This window comes from Danio rerio, chromosome 8 (assembly GCF_049306965.1).
Source record: "Danio rerio strain Tuebingen ecotype United States chromosome 8, GRCz12tu, whole genome shotgun sequence".
In the NCBI taxonomy this organism is placed as follows: Eukaryota; Metazoa; Chordata; class Actinopteri; order Cypriniformes; family Danionidae; genus Danio; species Danio rerio.
This window is the reverse complement of record NC_133183.1, coordinates 13,146,313-13,167,388: the sequence shown is the minus strand read 5'-3', so window position 1 is coordinate 13,167,388 and position 21,076 is coordinate 13,146,313. Positions and strand designations below refer to the sequence as shown.

The 21,076-nt window shown below is 34.3% G+C and overlaps 1 protein-coding gene across 7 annotated transcripts in view; it reads left to right on the top strand.

The window, feature by feature from the left end:
• fnbp1a (formin binding protein 1a) overlaps nucleotides 1–19,444 on the top strand; it is a 69,124-nt gene extending 49,680 nt beyond the window's left edge. For 2 of the 7 annotated variants that reach the window (XM_005166849.6, XM_009303783.5), the window contains 7 exons: nucleotides 1,486–1,668; nucleotides 4,446–4,460; nucleotides 5,040–5,149; nucleotides 6,143–6,275; nucleotides 6,366–6,493; nucleotides 9,108–9,250; nucleotides 12,056–15,121. In XM_005166849.6, the coding sequence (XP_005166906.1) occupies nucleotides 1,486–1,668; nucleotides 4,446–4,460; nucleotides 5,040–5,149; nucleotides 6,143–6,275; nucleotides 6,366–6,493; nucleotides 9,108–9,250; nucleotides 12,056–12,234 (891 nt within the window). In that variant the 3' untranslated portion in view covers nucleotides 12,235–15,121. Of the gene's footprint in view, nucleotides 1–1,485; nucleotides 1,669–4,445; nucleotides 4,461–5,039; nucleotides 5,150–6,142; nucleotides 6,276–6,365; nucleotides 6,494–9,107; nucleotides 9,251–12,055; nucleotides 15,132–15,461 lie in introns of those variants that run through there. The other 5 variants (XR_012383746.1, XM_009303784.4, XM_073909581.1 and 2 more) reach the window with 5 other exon arrangements.
• The last annotated feature ends 1,632 nt before the right edge of the window (nucleotides 19,445–21,076 follow it).

Here is a 21,076-nt window from a genome sequence, read left to right as displayed (position 1 = left end):
AGCTTTTGTTGGCTTATAAATTCTACAGAATATAGCACACGCGCAAAATGGGATTTAGATCGGTCTCAGCTGGCCGATACCCAATCCAGCATAAATATGCGGTATCAAAGCCGATATCTGACCCAAGTATTGGATTGGTGGCTCTCTAGTTGTCATTTTGCATCTTTATTGCATGTGCTTGAAATTTTTTAACTAGTTTTTTAGTAGAGAGATGCTGTACAACGGCAATTTAAACCCACAATCTCTCACTATCGCAAAATTTTGTCTCCCCTTGTGGCTATTAAAATAACTGCAGCAATCGCAGTCATTTGAAACAACCGCAGTTAGGTTAGATTCCACAATTAGATTCCGTTTGGCTATTTAATAATCAATAATAACTCTGTGGAAGAATTACAGCACCACATACTGGTCTGACATGTAAACTACATTGTTTATATTCAGTTTCAGTGTTTCAAATGTACTTTTCAACATAGGCTTAATCTAAAAATGTGGTCCCGCAGACGTTTCTGGCAAACGCGTATTACGTAGTCGGAGGTACGTTCGGCTGCATTTCATTTTTTTTTAGGTGAACGCCACGGGGCGGTATGACGTCGTTCCCTTTGGTGCTTACTTACTGACCGCTTACCTCCGATTAGAGGGCTTTCCTGCCGCAACCAGATTGTCCAGCTAGCTCGTCGTGTATGTCGGCGGACTTGAGGCACAGAGAGGAGTTGACCACGACAAACAGATTCGAGTCCGGGGTTCCAGAAATCAGGTTAGATAAAAACAGAATCCAAAAAAATTTAGCGAAAGAGTGAACAACAGGGTGAGAATGTGATAAAATCAGAAATTGTGTTAAAAAATCAGACAAGGTTTTTGGTTTTTTTCTGGACGGCTTTTGTAAATCGTTGGTTGGGTTTAGGGAAGTAAGCGGGCGGACGAGTTAATTGGTAAAATTGGTTGGATTTAGGAAAGGAGGAGGGTGGGTCGGTCGATTGGCCGGTCGCCCAGTCAATCATTCAGTCGGTCAACATCGGCCTCCGGCGGGTTCACGCGAGAACAGCGCGGGGGCGAACGGACTCGTGAAAACAAAAACTGCAAAAATACGTACCTCCCGGGACGTATTTTGCAGTATCCAGAAATTACCACAGGACTATGTTTTCAGAGTGAGTCTGGGTTGGTACTTTTTATTTAAAAAAAAGGAAAGAAAAAAAGACTGGATAGTGAAATCTCTGGCTGGAATCGGATGTAGCCTTCATTTAATTCATTGCTATTAAACATGGATTACTATAACTTTTTTATGCAGGTTGTTAAAGTGATAGTTCACCCAAAAATATCACTACTAACAAGTGTTTCTGAATTTGAAACTATAGTTTGCAATGTGCGAAACTCAAAAATGTCTAAAGATTGTCTTTGCCCTTTAATGTTGTTTCTTTCCTCACTGTCTTTCTTCTCGTTTTCCTCCATTCCACTTCTCAATGTGCTCCATCACACCCTCATCTGTAGCTTATGTCTTTGTTAGCATCGCCCCGTCAGCCCCCTCCCCCTCCCCCCACCTCCCCATCCCCGGACGGCCTCCAGAACGGCCCCCAGTCCCCGCAGCAGCCCAAGGAGCCCCTGAGCCAGCGTCTCAATGACTTCATGGGCACCAAACACAAAATGCACTGCCTGCGGAGCCTCAAACGTGGGGTAAGTTCACTTCACTTCTGTATCTCTGTTTACACCAGATATTTTAAGAAGCCTTTTGGTTGATCAGATCACAAGGGAGACAGATTGCTATTCTTAAAGTACAGAGGAAATCAAAAGTAACTGTATTGATTTAGTTAGCTCACATTGCTAGTTTTGTGGTCAAAAATTAATCTGGGAATGTCATTAACTTCCTGTTTGTTTTCAATAAAATTTACAGATTATGTATGTTTGAGGTATACATCCAACTGTACATCCTGACAGCGCTATGACAACAAAAGGAAACATCTAGGAGGAGGTGTCTGTTAGGTTGTAATTAGGGCTGTGTATTATGGGCAAAATAAATGTATCACGATTTTTTTGAACAGCGCTGCAATTTCAATTTTAATCAGGATTTTGACACACAAACGTTTTACAGTGTGAATGCACGCGCATATTAGGAGCGCGCATATTAGGAGCAACGCAATCATATATTTCAGGCGCACCCAGTTGAAAGCATCAAAGGTTTATGGTCGCATACCTACGACAAAGGAGCGCGAGCGCAAAACGCGTTGAAAATGCTAAGGGAAGCGTTGTGCCTCGCACTTTACACACGCTTTTAGAGAATGCGATATGTGACTGACAGGTCTTACAAATGATCTGGTTCTACGATACATCAGCCTTCTTGTATGCAAAGTAATCCCACACCACAGATGTTTTGGGCTTGAAGTCCTCATGTGCTGAACTCATCACCCCTGTTTATGCAGGCTGCGTTATGTTTGGTTCAAACAGCATATTGCGGGAAAAGCATCACCTGGGACTGGAGCACGCAAAAACAAAATCGTGCTGTTAGGCGATTTAGAAATCGTAGATGTTCAAATCACGATTTTGATACGATTTCAATTAATAGCACAGCCCTAGTTGTAATAACTCTCCCGAAGACCTTTTCTGAATGAAACACTTACTTTCCTTCATCCAATCAGCTCACTGTAGAAAAAAACAAGCCACACCCACTGTTCTCATTTAATATTTCATTTCTCTGGGAGCTGCATCACAATATGGAAAAAAACGATGCAGCTTCCAGGTCACGCAAACTTTAAGAAGAAATTTGTTCTTAACTACACACAAAAAAATATTTATTTTTGCTTGTTCAAACTACTTATTTAAAATAAGCTGAACCAACACAATTTTTGAGATTTCATTGAGACAACTTAATCTTTTTATGTTCAATCCACACAAATTTGTTAAAGTGCTAAGTTAACTTAATCGGATGTGTTGGGTCAACATGAATGAATTGTGTGGTCCTCTGCATTTTTTACAGTGAATCATTTTCTTCTCCATTTCTAACTTGAAAGCAAAATTTTATAATATTTTTAATAACCTAAAAAAACTTTTAAAAAAAGAATCTCTAAAAGGATCCTAAATAGATTCACCCAAAAGTGAAAAGTATGTCGTAATTTACTTACCCTTGACTTGTTCCAAACCCTATTTAAACGCAAAGGAAAATATACCCTTGAATTCTATAGTATTATTTGTTCCTACTTTGGATGTCATTGGCTGCTTTTTCCCAACATTCCTCAGAATATCTTGTTTTGTGTTTAACCGAAGAAAAAAATCCATAAAAGTTTTGATAAATTGACTTCAAATTATTAAAATAAGAGATCAGACTATCACGACTGCTGTAGTTATTCCAGTTGTGTTATTTTTTGGTATGTATCTTCAGGAAATCACTGAAGGCAATGATATCATGTTATCATAATGATATAATGTGACAACAAGTCGTAACTGTACTGTGCATTTACACCGTGGCCATATTCATCTATGTAAACACACGAATACAACATTAACATTATAGCAGACACTGTAAAAAGGTCATTTCAAGCCACTAGACTTTTCTGACAGGGATTCGAGTGTCATCGACTGACAGATGTGAAAGTATGTTGTGGGACTGTTATACAGGAGTTATTATTAGGAATTATGGATAGGACATTTATTCTGGGGAATTTTTGTAACCCTTGGTTTTCAAGTGTGGTCCTAAACAATCTCAGTTTTAAGGGCTATCTAGCCCTTCCCCTTAGCCCTACGCCTTGAAGCTAAAGAGTATTGTGACACCCCTACCCCTTAAAAGTGAGAGGAAGGCCAGAACTTATACTTTTTCAGTTTTAACATGCATATACGTTGCTGTTTTCATTCACAATTTGTTTAATAAATATTTTAGAACATAATTAATAAATATATTGAGTGTTTTAGGAACAAAAACATGCCACAAATCAGGAATTCCTGCTTTAACAGCCACAAAACTAATTTGTGATAGAATTGGGACTGGTAAGAGAACATTGTGTTTTTTACTTCTAGGACAATACAACTTACAATGATGAATGGAAAAGCTTAATGAGGCCAAAAAATACAGCTGTTTGAGTACATTCAACCACTTACTCATCTAAACTACAACACCAAACTAGAAGTCATGTATGGTGGACAAGCTTGAAGTGTTTCAGCTCTTATTTACACCTGCACTTAGCGTTAGCCGCTTATGACCGAAAATGCATCCTAATACCTGGTGTAAACAGAGCTTGTGTGTCTTTCCCGTGGATCTAATTGGACGACTCTGAAGACTAAGACATCGTAAGCTTGGTTTGGTTATATAGTGATGTGTGAATGCATGAAGTGTCTTGTTGCCATGCTTTTTGTCAGTGCCATCCTAAACATACTGTATCTGTCTTAACAAGCAGCATAAACATTTGTCAGTGTGTGTATTAACCGATTCTCCTAACACATCTTTCTTCTTTTAACATTCACAGCTTTCTCTAAAGCTGGTAAGTCTGACTTGATATTAAATCACAAAACCTTCCAGATATACCAAAGTTACCAGTGAGGGAATACATTGTCTGACTTGAATTCCAAAGACTAGGGATAACGCAGGTTTATTAGGCCATGTCCCAATGTTCTAATTTTACTTACTACTTTTACTACTTCACCTTGTTTTGTTTATAAAGGGTTTATTCACCTTGTTTTGTTTATTAAGGGTTTATTAACAAATCTTTTGGAGTTAAAAACTACCACTAAAGAGCAAATGTAGGCAGAAAAACGTGTAAACAAAATGATTTTTGTAGCAATATTTTATGTTTTTTATTTCTCTGTATATGCAGCTCATTTCTACTAGCTATTATTTCTACTAACTGCCCACTGTGGCCCTTAACTGACCAGTAAACAGCCAATAGTTTCTAATGCTAATAATGCAAAGTATACCATTTTTTAATACTACACACGAGGCAGTGACTGGAAGTTTCTTCTAGGGCTATGACTAGGCTATACCTTAAATTATCTCATGTTTTAATGCACTGTTTGTGTTCTGTTAGTCATTATCTTACTTCAAACTTTATATCACTCCACAGGGAACAGGCCAGGAAGACTACAGTCATCTACCGCCTGAGCAGAGGAGGAAGAAACTGCAAGCCAAACTCAATGACGTTAACAAGGACATCCAGAAAGAGATGGATCAGAGGTACAGTAAATCATTAGCTGCCATGCTGCTAATAGTATCAGCCTTTATGCCAAATACCACATCACCATCATCAAGAAAACTATTTATAAGCTTCACTATCGTTCAAAACCCTGTACGTTTTATATATATTTTGATAGAAATGAGTTATTTTATTTAGCAAAGACACATTCAATTAATCAAAAGTGTTGGTAAAGACATTTATAATATTGCAAAAGATTTGTAATTCTGAGGCTAATAGGCTACTTTAAAGAAAAAAAGATTCAAAAGTTCGAAGTCGGCATTACAGTGGCGCAGTGGGTAGCATGATCACCTCACTGCATGAAGGTCACTGGTTCGAGCCTTTCTGGGTCAGTTGGCATTTCTGAGTGGAGTTTGCATGTTCTCCCCGTTTTGATGTGGGATTTCTGCAAGTGCTCCGGTTTCCCCCACAAGCCCAAAGACATGCGCTATAGGTGAATTGTGTAAGCTAAATTGTCCGTAGTGTATAATTCATACATGTTTTCTGTACGTTGCTAAGCAGTGTAAACTGATGCTGAATGGCGGCACCGGTATGTATACACTCATAGACAACAATGTTAAGAATATTAAAAGACGTGGCACGACACAACACTTCACATCCAGTGAGCAATTCTCAGCCAGCCATCTGTTCACAGCATGTCAGAACGCAAAATGCTGGATATATGGATTATACATTTATTTTTAGAGGACTCAGAGGAGGAATATGGTCTGTTAAAATATATATTGTTTTAGTTTAATGTGTATATTGTGAAATTTGTCATGTATGTTTATAATGAGGCAACAAACACGTCTAGGCTGCTAAGTGTTTAATGCACAGTTATTAATCGTGTTGTATAACTCTTATTCTTCATCATTTGAGTTTAAGGACAACAATATATATATATAATATATATATATATGATCAAACTCTATGGTAGTAGTAACGGAGTTCATATGCTTATAATTGTTGTTTCAACTTCTTACATTTTTTTGCAGGGATGCTTTGACTAAAATGAAAGATGTCTACATTAAGAATCCTCACTTGGGCGATCCAGACAGTATAGATCCACGGTTAGAAGAAATCACTCAAAGCTTGGAGAAGTTGCAGTTTGAGGCACATAAATACGAGGTGTGACATTCACAAATTCGGAGACCTCTAACAATATGCTAATCGGTGGTCAGGACCTTTTACATGACCTGTCGTTTTGCTTTTTCTCAGGGCTGGTTGACGGAGGTGGAGAGAAAGTTACTTGAAAAGGGATCAGAGTCCCAAAGAAGACAGAGCAGCCATTTTGATTCGCAGGGCAATACACCTCTTACAAACAACTACGGTCAAAACCGAGAGAGGTACTTCAGTCACTAGACAGCAGGGCCAAACATGATATAATGCATCAGAATAAATGTGTTAGATTTCTTTACAGGAGTCATGTAATGATATAACAGTTCAGCAATAGCTCATAAGCAGGAGTGCTGTTTTCATAAATAGAAGTGAGAATGATTTATGCAACAGTTCAACAAACAAGAAGTTAATACTGAGTTACATTTTGGACACAATACTGTCTGTTTTTTTTCTTGCATCTATGAAAATAGTTCTAAATCAGAGATGCCCAAACTAGGGCCCGCAGGCCAAAGTTGGCCAATGGTATTATTTGATTTGACCCACCTTCTCAGATGGGAACACAAATATAAATAAAGAAATGAAACAAAGAAATGCAAAATAAGAACATTTAAGTAAATAAACAAATATACAGAATTTAAACAAATAATTCATTAATAAATTACAACATTTTAATTATCTAATAGGGATATGTTTGAAGGAAATGCTTTTGACAGAGATTGTCATTTCTTATTTAACAAAAAAAGATTGTCTTATTGTTGAGTACAAAAAAAGCGAACTAAAATGAAATGTTGTAAATGAATACGATTTTTTAAGATGTAAATATAGTCACTCGATGATGACATCGGCAAGAAAAGGCAAAGGCAGGTGCAGCATAACTAGTGTATTCAGCATTGAACTCTGATGTGTTAGAAATGGGGATTGTTTATGTTTTTACTGTAATAAGTTCATTATAAAATCTTTTTAAATGTTACTGCATTAGGTAATGCAATTATTTTCTAATTAGTTTTAAGTCTTAGGAAATAAAAGAGGAAATTACTTCAGCAACTTTAACGCAATACAGTTTGGTATTTTTACCTTTGGCCCACAGCCTTCTATCAAGTTCAGTTTTTGGCCCTTTGTTTGGCCAACCCTGTTCTAAACAAAGCCCAAGCAGATTATCATTGAATATGAAAGTGAAAGCATGCTGAAATATTAGCGAGTGCTGTTTATTTGTTTGGAAAATTGACCGAAATGACCATCTGATCATTTTTTCATATTTATTCTAATAATATTTTGTATCGACCAGATTTTGTATGTTTTTCAGACATTTATCCATTAAAGTTAAATCAAATACAAGCAATTTAAATACAAACATTGTCAACAAATGACAAAACTAAAAAGTAAACTAAATTAAATAACTATTTAAACTAAAATTAAAAGGGAAAAACAAATGAATTATCGAGTATGATAGTGAAAGCATGCTGAAATATTAGCGAGTGCTGTTTATCCGTTAGGAAAATTGACCGAAATGACCATCTAATCATTTCTTCATATTTATTCTATAAATATTTTGTATTAAGCTTATTGTTTTGTTCATTTCTGTACTGAAAGCTCGAAAGAAAAAAAGTCATCTTCTTCATGATCTGACTGCAGTCTCGCTTCATCTGTCATTTCTCTTTACAATTTAAGTCTATAATGCATAATTTTAGCCAACGTTTATATATATATATATATAAATTGATTGATTCTATAGATTTTTGCAAAACTTGACAACTAAAATGAGGCCATGTATGAAAAAGTCTCTGATTTCTATTTGGTGATGCTGTATGTGGTTGTCAAAATTAAAGTGCACCTTTTCACTTATAATGTCTTATTACTTACCATCATAAATTAAAATAACGACAGCTGAGTGGAGTTTGTGGGACTCTGAAAAATCAACCCTGAAACTCTGAGCAATGTGAGGAGAGTTTACTCCCTCATGACTTGTTTATACTATTTGGTCAGTTTAGAAACTTTGCCGTGTGAAAGTAAACCGCACCAAGAACAAACTTAAACATTGCAACAATTTTAATCCCTGTTTTAGAAAAAAACAATCAATCTACAGGTGTGAAAGCACCTTATGAGTAACAGTGCAGTGTTTTAATACTGAACGGATCTCTTTTTGAACAAATCATTTGAGTCAATGATTCATTTATTCAACAAAAAGGTGATTCAAAATGAATCAGCCGTTTTGATCAAATCATTTGATCACACTATTCATTGGCACTTTAGGATATTGCCGCCATCTACTGTGGTTTTTATTGCTATTCATTTGTATCAGACACAAAATAAAAATTAAAAATAAATAAATGATGTCAACTACTTTACAAGCAAGCAGTATAAGACATTGTAACATTACTGTGTCTATGACATCAAAGTTCATTTTAGACAAAATAATAAAACTTTTGTGCTTCACGAGTGAAAATAGTTGCAAACAAAGCTGGAGCAGAACATTTGTGAACAACCTCTCAGAACAACACTGCAGTGTTTTGTTCTATATGAATCACTTTAGAACAAATCAATCGAGTCAGTAAATCAATGATTCAGTGATTCTTTCGTAAAGAGAGTCACTTGCTTTGTTCTTAATGAATCAGCCATTTTGAGCAAAGCATTTAAATGAATGATTCAGTGAATTTCCCATCAAACAGGTACTTGACGTCATCGGCTGGAGGATTGAGGTCATATTTATATATTCATGAAAGACAAAAATCGACAAAGCCCTACTTCACATGAGGCTTTGTAACCTGCATATTCTGCGTAATCTGAATATAACGCCAAAGTTAATTGAGTCTGTTTTACGTATTGCATGTCTTCTGCACATAGTCCGGATGGCAGCTACACGGAAGATCCCAGCACAGAGAACACGATGCAGTTCAAATCCCGCAGTACTGAGTTTGATGACGAGTTCGATGAAGAGGAGCCTTTACCCACCATTGGAACATGCAAAGCACTTTATCCATTTGAAGGTAATAGAGAAACACTGACTACATCAATTTGTTAAGTTGTGCTGGGAATTCATGATTGCTTATGGTGAAAATGTGCAGTTTGGGGGATCATGAGAATCAAAAATATATTAAGGCCCAGGCCCAATTCTAATCCATACCACTTCAAAATGTGCCCCTAAGAAATGGGACAGCACTACAACACCTGCACACACCATTATATGTCATCGCGATCTCTTGCTTCATATGAAATCAACGATCGTGACTGCTGTAGTTATTCCAGTTGCGTTATTTTTTGGTATTTATCTTCAGGAAATCACTGAAGGCAATGATATCCCGTTGTTATAACGATATAATGTGGCAATGAGATCGTAACTTTACTCTGCATTTACTCCGTGGCCATATTCATCTATGTAAACACACGACAGTAGACACTGTGAAAAGGTCATTCGCAGCCACTAGACTTTTCTGACTGGGGATTCGAGTGTCATTGAGTGACAGAATGTTGTTGGACTCCTATACAGGAGTTATGATTATGGATTGTAGATAGCAAAATTTATCGTTTTTTTATTTTAGCGTTTTCTTTTAAGCATGACGGTAAAACACAAACGCAATTATGAATGTATTCAAATATGTGCTTGTTTATTGTAAAAATTTGTAATAATTACAAAAAAGTGTGCAGCCATGCTATTGTTGGAGATTGTGTATTTTGGGAAAATTTTGAACCCCTTGTTTTCGAGTGTGGTCCTGAAAAATCTGTTTTATTTATTTATTTATATTTTTTATTTTTTTATTAGAATATGCAAAAATCATACAAATACAAGAAAACATCAACAAATAACAAATACAAAGCAACAAAACAAAAACAACAACAATATAGTCAGGTACTGGTATGTGCGTGAGTGTGTGTGTGTGTATGCATGTAAAGGTAACTTGGTGGACAGGTCAGAGTACATACATAAGGAACAATAAGAGTCAATAAATAAAGCAAGTGTCACAGATATAAATAAAACATATAGAAAGAAACCAGTCAGAGGTAGGGAGTAACAACAATGCTTATTAATGTATGATAGTAAAAATGAAAGTAAAAAGAAAGAAAGGACAACAGTAATGATAACAGACAATAATAATAAATCACAAGTGCTACACCAACTACTACTACAGAAAGTTACTTATATTACAACTACTACTGCTTCTACTACAGCCACAACCACGACTATTATTACTACAATGTCTAAAAAAAAATCTATGTTTTAAGGGGTATCCCCTTAGCTCTACACCTTCAAGTTCAAGAGAATTTGGATACCCCTACCCCTTCACATGAACGCGCCAAATGAGGGGTAGGGGTAAGAGGAAGGGCTAAGGAGTAGAATTGAATTGGGCCCCAAGTCAAATATAAATTTTGACTGGTTCAAAATCTTTTGTTATAAGTAAATTTGAGCATGAACAAATTTGGATAAAAAATTTGATCTGACATTTATTAACCTGATTTTGTATTTTTTTCTGACAAATATCCATTCAAATTATATCAAATACAAGCAATATAAATACAAACATTGTCAACAAATGACAAAAATAAAAAGTAAACTAAATTAAATAACTAATTAAACTAAAATTAAAAGGGAAAAACAAACTAATTATATAAATTAATATAGACAAACAGTTAAAAATATATTATTTAAAGTTTTAATCTTTTGATTGCATATTTTAGTAATAAATAAAACAAATAACATAACAAAAATAATATACTTTATAATTAACTATTTTGAATTGGATTTTTATTTTTATTTTTTTATTCAGTTATCTAAATAAATAAATAAAAACTATCTTAAACAATTATAAAATAAAAAAGCAAAATGATAATAATAAATCTACAAAAAAAATTTAAATAATATACTCAGCTAAAATAATTTAAATAAGAACAACCATAAAATGGATTTTCTTTACACCTTTTTTTTTTTTTTTTTTTTTTAAACGTGCTAGATAAGTTGGTGGTTCATTCCGCTGTGGTGACCCCGGATTAATAAAGGGACTAAGCCAAAAAGAAAATTAATGAATGTCAAAGATAAAATAAATCAATTATTAGAAAAGAGTCATTAAAACTATTATGATTAGAAATGTGTTTTAAAAAACTCCGTTAAACAGAAATTGGGGAAAAACTAAACAGGGTGGCTAAAAATTCAGAGGTGCTAATAATTCTGACTTCAACTGTATATATACATAATATATATCGCCCATACATAAAAACCAATTCTAGCAACATTTTAGCTGATCGTGCAACATCTCTATGTCTACTGCAGGTGTCATTATGTTTAAAAAAACACTATAGTATTAACTATAAATTACTATAGTATATTTTTATGTGGGTGCCTGACAACTGAAAATAGATCTGGTAGCAGATATCGCAGCCTCTGTTACATTTTTACCTTGCAATTTTTGTGTTAAAATTTATTAGTATTTATTTAGAATATGTGTTTTAACATTATGATTCAAATGCCTTATTATTTAATTGTTAAAATGACTATAATTAAAGAAAATATTATTAATAATAAAATAATAAGTGTACTTTGGAAGAATGTAAACCATACATACACACATATATATATATATATATATATATATATATATATATATATATATATATATAGTGCACATACAGTATATTGTCATTCTGGCATTAGATAATGAGTGGCATAAAATGCCAATTGTTAATAATTAGCAATAATATGACAATAATATCGTTTATTGCAATGTATTTTGGTGCAATATATCGTTCAGCAAAAAAATAGATATCGTGACAGGCCTAATTGCATGTTTTTGTGTGTGTAGGTCAGAATGAAGGCACTATATCCATGGCCGAGGGCGAGATGCTGTATGTAATCGAGGAGGATAAAGGGGACGGATGGACCCGCGTGCGCAGAAATGAGGACGAGGAGGGTTACGTGCCCACATCCTACATCAAACTCTTTTTGGACACCAATGCCAAAGGTGCTATGACATACATATAATACCACATCATTAGAGAACGCCGTTTAACTGTTCATACAGCAGAGGAACAGCCGATACAGCACTTCCTGTTTTTACACGTTCAAATTGCCATGTTTCAGTTGTGCTCTTTTTTACATTCTCAATTATCTGTCTCTCAGAATTGATGGGTAAATTAGGCAATAAAGACACAGCTGCTGTGTCATTTTGATATATCAGATATAAAAAAAAACGCTGCTTTATTGACATATCATGTTCATATTAGCATTGCAGCTTGGCGCTATGGTGGTTTTCTGCTACAACGCTGAGATATTTAGATATTCATGTTCATAATTTTTTAATGATCTACAAGCGATCAGATACTTTAGAATACGAGCAGGAAATAAAACAGTATTCTGAAACTTTCTGGCAATAAAACCGATTCTTATTTTGACCTTAAAACGACAGAAAAAAAGTAGCAATCCTGCATTTTAACTAGTCAAAGAGTGTTTTTAATTGTAAGGATTTTTTAAGACGTCACACTAGCTGACTTGAGAGAATCTTTTTGCATGAGAGATGGAATAGAATATTTTCTCAGGTACGTTTACTTTAATGTACATCCTTGTACCTCAAATCCTGAACATTCAGGATTTTTTTTCGTTTGCTTTTCCCGGCGGAAAAATCACATTCATATGGAAGCTCATTTCTGCCGCTGAAAAACACAAAAAACAAAGGTAATTGTGACTTTTTTGTCTCTTTGAGTTTATATCTGACAATTCTGACTTTTTCCTTATGATTAAACCTGTGTGTCACACAATTTGATGTACTAATAAGAAAAAAGTCGCTGGAAAAACAAAGTCAGAATTGCAAGATTTGTGGGGGAAAATTAACAGAATTCAGGATTCATTTCTTGCGATTTTAGTTTATATCTCGCATTTCAGATTATTATTATTTTTTTTCAGAGCTGAAAATGCTCTCAAAATTAAGTGTATAAGCTTAAGTCATTTCCAGTTTAATTACTTAATCTCTTCTGATAATATTCTGATAAAATTCTGATTTAATTTCTCAGAATTGTAAGTTCATATTTCAAACTCTAACAAGTTGGGGTGTGACGAGATCTCGTGCTAACATATAAAAGGAGTCTGGAATCTCAGTTCATCTGTTATTCCTCTATAATGCATAATTCTAGCCAACGTGAAAAAAAGTTTTGAAATGTCTTATCCTAATTTTAAAATAACTAATTTAATGTTACAAAAAATGACAGGCAATAGATTGATTTGTTCATGAAATGAGGCTATGAATGAGAAAGTCTTACTTCTATGATTTTCATATTTGGTGACAATTCAAAACTGAAAAGCGCACCGTTTCATTTATAAAATCTCATTTCTCATCATCATAAATTAAAATACCGACATTTGGCAGTTGAGTCGAATCCGTGAAAAATAAACCCTGAAACTCTGACCAATGTGAGGAGAGTTTACTCACATGCAGGGCTTAATAGTATATATGCAGGGCTAGTGTTTCTTCCCATACTGATAAACTTGGTGAACGGTTAATATGACTTTTTTCCATTTTATACTGTTCCTTTTACAGCACCGATTCTGTAATGTAATTAAAATATACAGAGTTAAATAGACTTCAGCGTTCATGTTGAAGCGTAAACAGAGATGAAAAAGATATTTACACACACGCACCTGTCATCTTCAATACAGAAGTGCGCTCATTTTTGCGATTGTTTTAGATATTCCGATTCAGTTAGAAGAAATGACTAGGAACAATAAATGGCAGAAAATGGTCAAACTACTTGGTCTATAAAGAAGCGTTTGCATGACTATTCAGACAAAGTATAATAATATAATAAGAAAATATCAGTTTGCAACATCAAGCAGCAAAACAAGCTGTTTTTAATGTCTAAAAATGAACGGAAGTGAATGAAACCGGAAGTCTCGAGCCAAAAAAGATTCAAATGGCTGCTCCCGCTTATACATGGAGAATAAGGTAAATAGCAGGCTAGCCTGTGTGTGGCAGCATTGTGTCAACGTAAATGAGTCGGCGGATCTGGTTTAAAAAAATGGGAATTAATTTGTTTTTGTTTTCTGGTGATTTTATTTTTTGTTATTCGAAATAAAAAATGAAAATCAAATCATTTTGATATTCTGCTTTTACATTTTTCTCCATGAAAAATAAAAACACCTCGTATTTCAATATTCGTTTTTTAATTTAAAAAACGAAAAAAAAAAAAAAACGGCAAATTTTTGTTCTTCAATACATTTCTAAAATGAAAATCCAATGAAAAAAAGATACACGAAACCCCCCAAACTCTGCTCTTCACTTTCGTTCGCGACACCTCTCCCTACTTGGGTAACATGCCCATGATCCGCTACCCCGATCTGTTCCAGGACCTCGTAATTTACAAATTAAGCACGTCAAACGTGACTTATTTTAACTATTTTTGTCCATTTAGAAACTTTGCCGTGTGAAAGTAAACCGCAGGTGCCTAAGTCCACTATTTTGCGTGATTAGTTATACCTTGACTTTTTCAAAGAATTTTCTTCTTTACAATAATAATGATTTTTATACAATTGCAAGAGCATTTATCTTTTGAAAATCGCAAGATAAAGTCAAAAATATTTACAAAACAATTGTGCGACACAAAAGTCATAATTACCTTTTTTCCTTTTTTTATTTCACGGCAGATGACCTTCAACACATGCAATGTAAATGCATATCGCTAAATGGGGAGAGCTCAAATACTCAATGCATGCATCTATGAGACTTTAGCTATTGTAGCTTCGCAATGTACTGCTGTCCAAAAAAAAAAAACAACCCATAGTTAACACGATGCCTTTCAGTGTAGTGAGCGTTGAAGCAATAATTCAAAAGATGCATGATATTCATACGCTGGAAAAGCCAACAGATTGTGAGTTTCCCAGAAGGTCACAAAAAAACAGCAGGTAAAAGCGCTCTGTGTGCATGCTATAGGCTATTTATTGCTGCGTCATTTGTCCATAGCTTTATCAGCAGCTGTTAAATACGCTTAATAATGTCGCAAACTGAATATACAAACTATTTTGTATGGGTTTTTTATACTGTACCCGTCTTCATATCCAGATCAGTGGTTTACTGAACATTTTTAACCCATGATTCAACGATTGTATTCAATGCTAACTGTATATGCAACATCTCTAACATGTCTTGTGTGATGTTTTTTGTTTTGTTTTATTTGTTTCTTTTTTTTTTTGCTTTTTCTTTCTGTTCCTTTCTTTTGCAGATCCCTAAAAGTGTTTGGCTGGCACAGGAGTGGCAGGGCAAGCGTCCTTGCGTGAAACGTCCTAACTGTAGTCAGAGAGACGGGACTAACTGAAAGGATAATCCATTTTTAACACAACGCCCTCTCGTCTGCCGTAGGAAACGCGAAAAAAGCGCTCTTTTTCATGCCTAGCGTGCTGATTATTTGCAAAAAGCTTGCTTGTCGTATGGACCTAGCATATTTAGCCGTGTGCCGTAGCTGCTTGCCGTCAGAGCCGAGCCTTTAGGTTTGAGGCACAGAGTAAGTGCCGTCTACATGTTATTGCCTGGCTTGCTTCAGAGCCAAGAGGAGTTTTTATTTGGTTTGTTTTGTTTTTTCTCATCAAGACATTAGAACTAATAAATATTTGTCAGTGCAGACTGTTCAGTTATGTGAAAAATGTGGGGGATAAATGGGAGTTGTTTTATACATTATAGGCTAATGTTGTTTTTTTTCAGTTGTTACAGTGTTTGCAAGGCGGCGCTGTGTTGAAGTCCTGCTTTGTTCTCTTTTTTGGCGCAGTTTAATTTCAATAGGGTCTCTATTGAATGAGATTGTTTATTTATTTACCCTAGTAAAAGTTCATTTTAATGATGTTTTTCTTCAGTAGATTATTAAAGAGCATTTTTTGTGGTGCTTTTTTGAGAGTAAAAAAAATAGGCATATCAAAATTAATAGATGACTTCCATGGTTATAAAACAAATACTCTAGAAGTTAACGGTTAACTGTTTTCAACATTTTTCCAACTTCCTTTGAGTTAAACAGAAAAAAAGAAACTCACTAAAAAGCAGAACTTTCATTTGTGGGTGAACTACTCTTTTAAATGGACATTTTGTGAGGGAAACTTAAAATAATTTTCAACATAAGACCTTAATGAAAGGGAACCAGGAGGGATTCATTTAGTTGTTCTTGTATTAATTAATTAATGTATGTAAACATACAGGCGTGCCAACATTAATGACTTTGTCTAATGCAGTTAAGGGGGTAGTTCACCCAGAAAATGTACTCACTATTTACTCTCCCGCCAGTTTTGCCAAATCATGAGTTGCTTTTTTGTGTTAAACACAAAAGAAAATATTTTGAAAAATGTTAGAAAGCTATAACCATGGACTTCCAATGTGGGAAAAACAAATACAGTAAGAGGCAATGATTACCGGATTTCAACATTTTTCAAACAAACTTTTTTTGTGTTCAACAGGAAAAAAAACTCCAAAAGGATTGCGACAAAAAAAGCAGAATTTTCCATTTTTGAGTGAACTATCCCTTTAAATTGTAATTTTGTGAAAGAAACCTAAAATTATTTATAACATAAGACCTTAAAGAATGGTCAGAAGGGAAACATGAGGGATTCATTTAGTTGTTCTTGTATTTATTTATTTATATAAAGATACAGGCAAATCAAAGTTAATATCTGTGTGAAATGCATTTAAAGGGATAGTTCACTCAAAAATGAAAATTTACTCACCATTTACTCTTCTTCAAGCGTCCAAACCATGAGTTTCTTTTTTCTGTTGAAAAAAAAAAGAAGATATTTTTAAAAAAGTGTTAGAAAGCTGTAACCAGCAAACAAATACTATGGAAGTCGATTGTTACAGGTTTTCAACACTTTTCCAACTTCTTTTGAGTTCAACAGAAGAAAAAAACTTACTAAAAAGCTGAATTTTTACTTACCATTTACTCAACCTCAAGTGGTCCCAAACAATGAGTTTTTATTTCTGTTGAAATCAAAAGAAGATATTTTGAAAAATGTTAGAAAGCTGTAACCATTGACATTCAATGTAGTTTGCTTTTGAGTTCACCACAAAAAAAGAATCTCAAACAGGTTTGTGACAACAAAAACAATTGGGTGAACTAGCCCTTTAAATCGCCATTTTGTGAGAGAAACTAAAACCTATTTATAGCATAAGACCCTAATGTGTCAGAAGGGAAGAAAGAGGGATTAATGTAGTTTTTTCCAGTATTTATTGAATTATTGTTACTCTCAAAGTGCCAATAAGCCAATAAGAGCACCACATCTTCAGCCAACATTTTTCTTTAACATTATACTGAGGAAAAAAAAAATCACCTAAATGCTTGAATGGCCTTATGGTGAGTAAACTAGAGAGTAAATACTTGTTATACTATACAATTAACCCAATTTTAAATGTAAGAAATATAAGATGAAGTTTAAAGACCTTTTAAAATATCTTGTCTGTATGAACTGCTTTGGCTGTGCTACTTCAAAATTTCACACTTATCTAAATGTTACTTGACTTTCCTTTCTAATTTTACAAGCAGTTCAAGAGTGAAAATGGTTTTTACACCCATTTTGTTTGTTTGTGTACAAAATTACCCAAACAAAGGCTTAATTCTCATTGCACTGATTTTGTGAAAACTAAATGAAAAAAAAACTAAATAAAATAACTCAATTACACAAACAGTTGCAAAGTAATAGCATGTGCTACTTTGCCAAAAGTTTAGCTAAATAGTTAGCTGAATGAAGTTAGTAATAGTTGATACTGATCACAGAGCATGAATATGACTCGGTAAATGCAGTATTATTTCTTGTGATGGTGTATTTTGGACATATCAAAAGATTTGGGGTCAATAAGAATTTATTTTGGAATGAAATGAATACTTTGAATTAGCAATCATTCTTTAATTGATCAAAACTGAATCAATTCATGCGGCTTTTGATACTGAACCCAAACTTTCATGTCTACTATAGAATGTTTTTTATTAAACTAACCTCATCAAATTTGGAAAGTCATTGTAATATTTGCATACTGAATTGCTTCTTTTTTATACATTTCAAATTACTATCGATCGGTGTGTGTGCGTGCGTGCGTGTGTGTGTATGTTTTAAAGCTCGATCCTATTCAAGCCATCATTAACCTCTTTTGCTGCCTTGCAAGCACTGATATTTCCATCAGGAAATGCAAATCTAATTCTTACAACATTCAAGGTTTTGATGAATGCATAATCATCCCCTACATTTTGTGTGAGGTGCTGTTGTAGATGAGTAGTTGTGTACGGCAGGTGAAGCGGTAAGCATCTCTTCTAGTTCTCTTACTCTTTCCTCTTTCCCAGAGAAGAAAGAAGTGTCACCACTCTCACTCACTCACTCACTCACTCAGTCACTCACTCACTCATTCACACTTTTCTTCGTGCGATGTGTGCACACAAGCCACAGCTGCTCCTTCTGTCTCTCTTTCTTCTCACCTTCTCTTCTCAAACTCTTGCTTCTTCTCCTCCTCTTTGTCTTTTTTCTTGGCCTGTTTCTGTACATCTGAGCTCTGCAGAAGCAAACTCCTGCAAAACAATAGTAGAACAATTTGTTTAATTTTTAATTTTTTATTTTTTTGGCTGTAGCTTGCGATGTAAAAATAATAATTTTATAATTTGTCCATGAAAGATTGGGGGAGTATGTTTACAATGCAATAGTACATAAAGACTTTCCACTCTAAAAATGGCATTTCTTTGTAAATTTTACTAACTAATAACTAATTAACTGTGTAGGTAATTATTGTTTGCTTAGATTTTAGCTAAATTGCCTCATTACAATGTGTGATAGATCTTTATTATCAGTTTTTGGTTGTTGTTTTTTTTTTGGCCAACTTTCTAAATTACTGTAAACTTAAGTTAGTAATAGTTGTGTCCTGACTTGGAAAAAAAGGCCACTTACAAACCATTGAAATTTGGAAATGTGAAAAGTTTCACTCGGAAATGTGTAGTAAATTTTACAAATTAAATAAGCAAGTAATAAACATAATAAATTGGTAATACATTTTACAATTAACTTTAGCACATGATAAGTAACACATTAAAAGTAAATGCAACTTAAAAATGGAACAAGGAAATGTGAAATATAGTTTAAAATGTGCATTCACAACTTTCAAAAAATATTTACAGTGTAGTCTGGTCTGAAATGTTGCATGCACAGTCAGAAATGCAAAAAAAAGAAAAAAAGAAAAAAAAAAGAAAAAGTCTTTCAACCAATCAGATTAGAGGCCTGGAATCAAATGTACCACAGTTATAAAATGAAATGTTGCTTGACCAATCAGATTAGAGGGCTGATGAACTCAGCTGTTCCACAGTCATATATTGGAACACAGACAAAACTAAAAAAGTCACTGTTTAATGGAATGCCTCTCAGCCAATCAGATAAGAGGTGTGGAACCAACTGTTCTATTGTAATAAAAAGGAATGTTGCTCGGCCAATCAGATTACAGACCTGCTGGACTCAACTGTTCCACGGCCATATATTGGAACACAGACAAAAACTAAAATAGTCACTGTTTATCGAAATGGCTCTCAGCCAATGAGAGTGTCTGAAACCAACTGTTCCATGGAATTAAAATGTAAGGTTGCTCGACCAATCAGATTAGAGGCCTGCAGGACCTAACTGTTCTATAGTCAAATATTGGAAGCATAAAAAAATTGTTAGCATTTATTGAAATGCCTCTCAGATTCTCAGAATTTCATAGTCATAGATTGGAAAACAGACAAAAATAAATAATAATTATAATAATGGCTTCACAGCCAATCAGATAAAAACCAACTAAAACCAACTGTTGCTTGATCATGCTGCTCAACAAAAAAGATTAGAAGTCACTTTTATTGGAATTTCTTTCAGCCACTCAGATTAGACAAAGAAACAACACTATCTCACAGGAATTCCTAACTTTTTAGTGGCTAATTTGAATGATTTCATTTGCACAATTTAGGAAATATGATTTTTTTACTAATTAGTCACTTAACTGACAAGACATAAAATAGTTACATTTCAGGCTGGAAAGAAACCAAGAGCTGTATAGTGAAAAATGGAGATCTCCTCAACTAATCAGATTAGAATCCTTGAACCAACTGCTGCATTATCATGCTACTGGATTCCATATGAATCAGTTCATCAAATCCCAGCTGCACTCTATTAATAATTCTAACTTAATAGGCACAGAGACAAGTAACCTGAATAGTGCTTCAGCTCTCATTTCCTTTCTTTCTTTCTTTCTTTCTTTCTTTCTTTCTTTCTTTCTTTCTTTCTTTCTTTCTTTCTTTCTATTTTAACTAACACTGTTTCTCTTTCATTATCATTTTAATACTCACATTAGTCTTTTTTTCGTTCTTATTTGTGTATGTACAGTATTGATCAGAATTCTAATCGTGTGTTTTGTTTTCTTTTCTGTATGTGTAAATGTATTATATAATCACATTACGATTTGATTCATCAATTATGTAATCTGCAATACTTTGGCAATATTTGACAAGTCGTGCAAGAGCATTGCAAATTACATAAACAATGAATATAAAAGTGTAATGTGATTATATAATACATAAAGTCGAGCCCGAAATTATTCATAGCCCCCCCCCCCCCCCCCCCCCCCCCGCCCCCCCACCACCCCAAATTAAAAAAAACAGGATGTACATGCTATAACACATCAGGTGGGGAAAAAAATTATGTCTGTTTTTATTTACATTTGAACAAAAACTTCAAATCAGAATTTGTCAGGGGTATGAATCATTTCGGGCTTGACTGTATATACAGTTTAATCAGAATTATTAGCCCTCCTGATTTTTTTAAGGGAAAGATTTTTTTTCCTACACACTAAACAATAGTT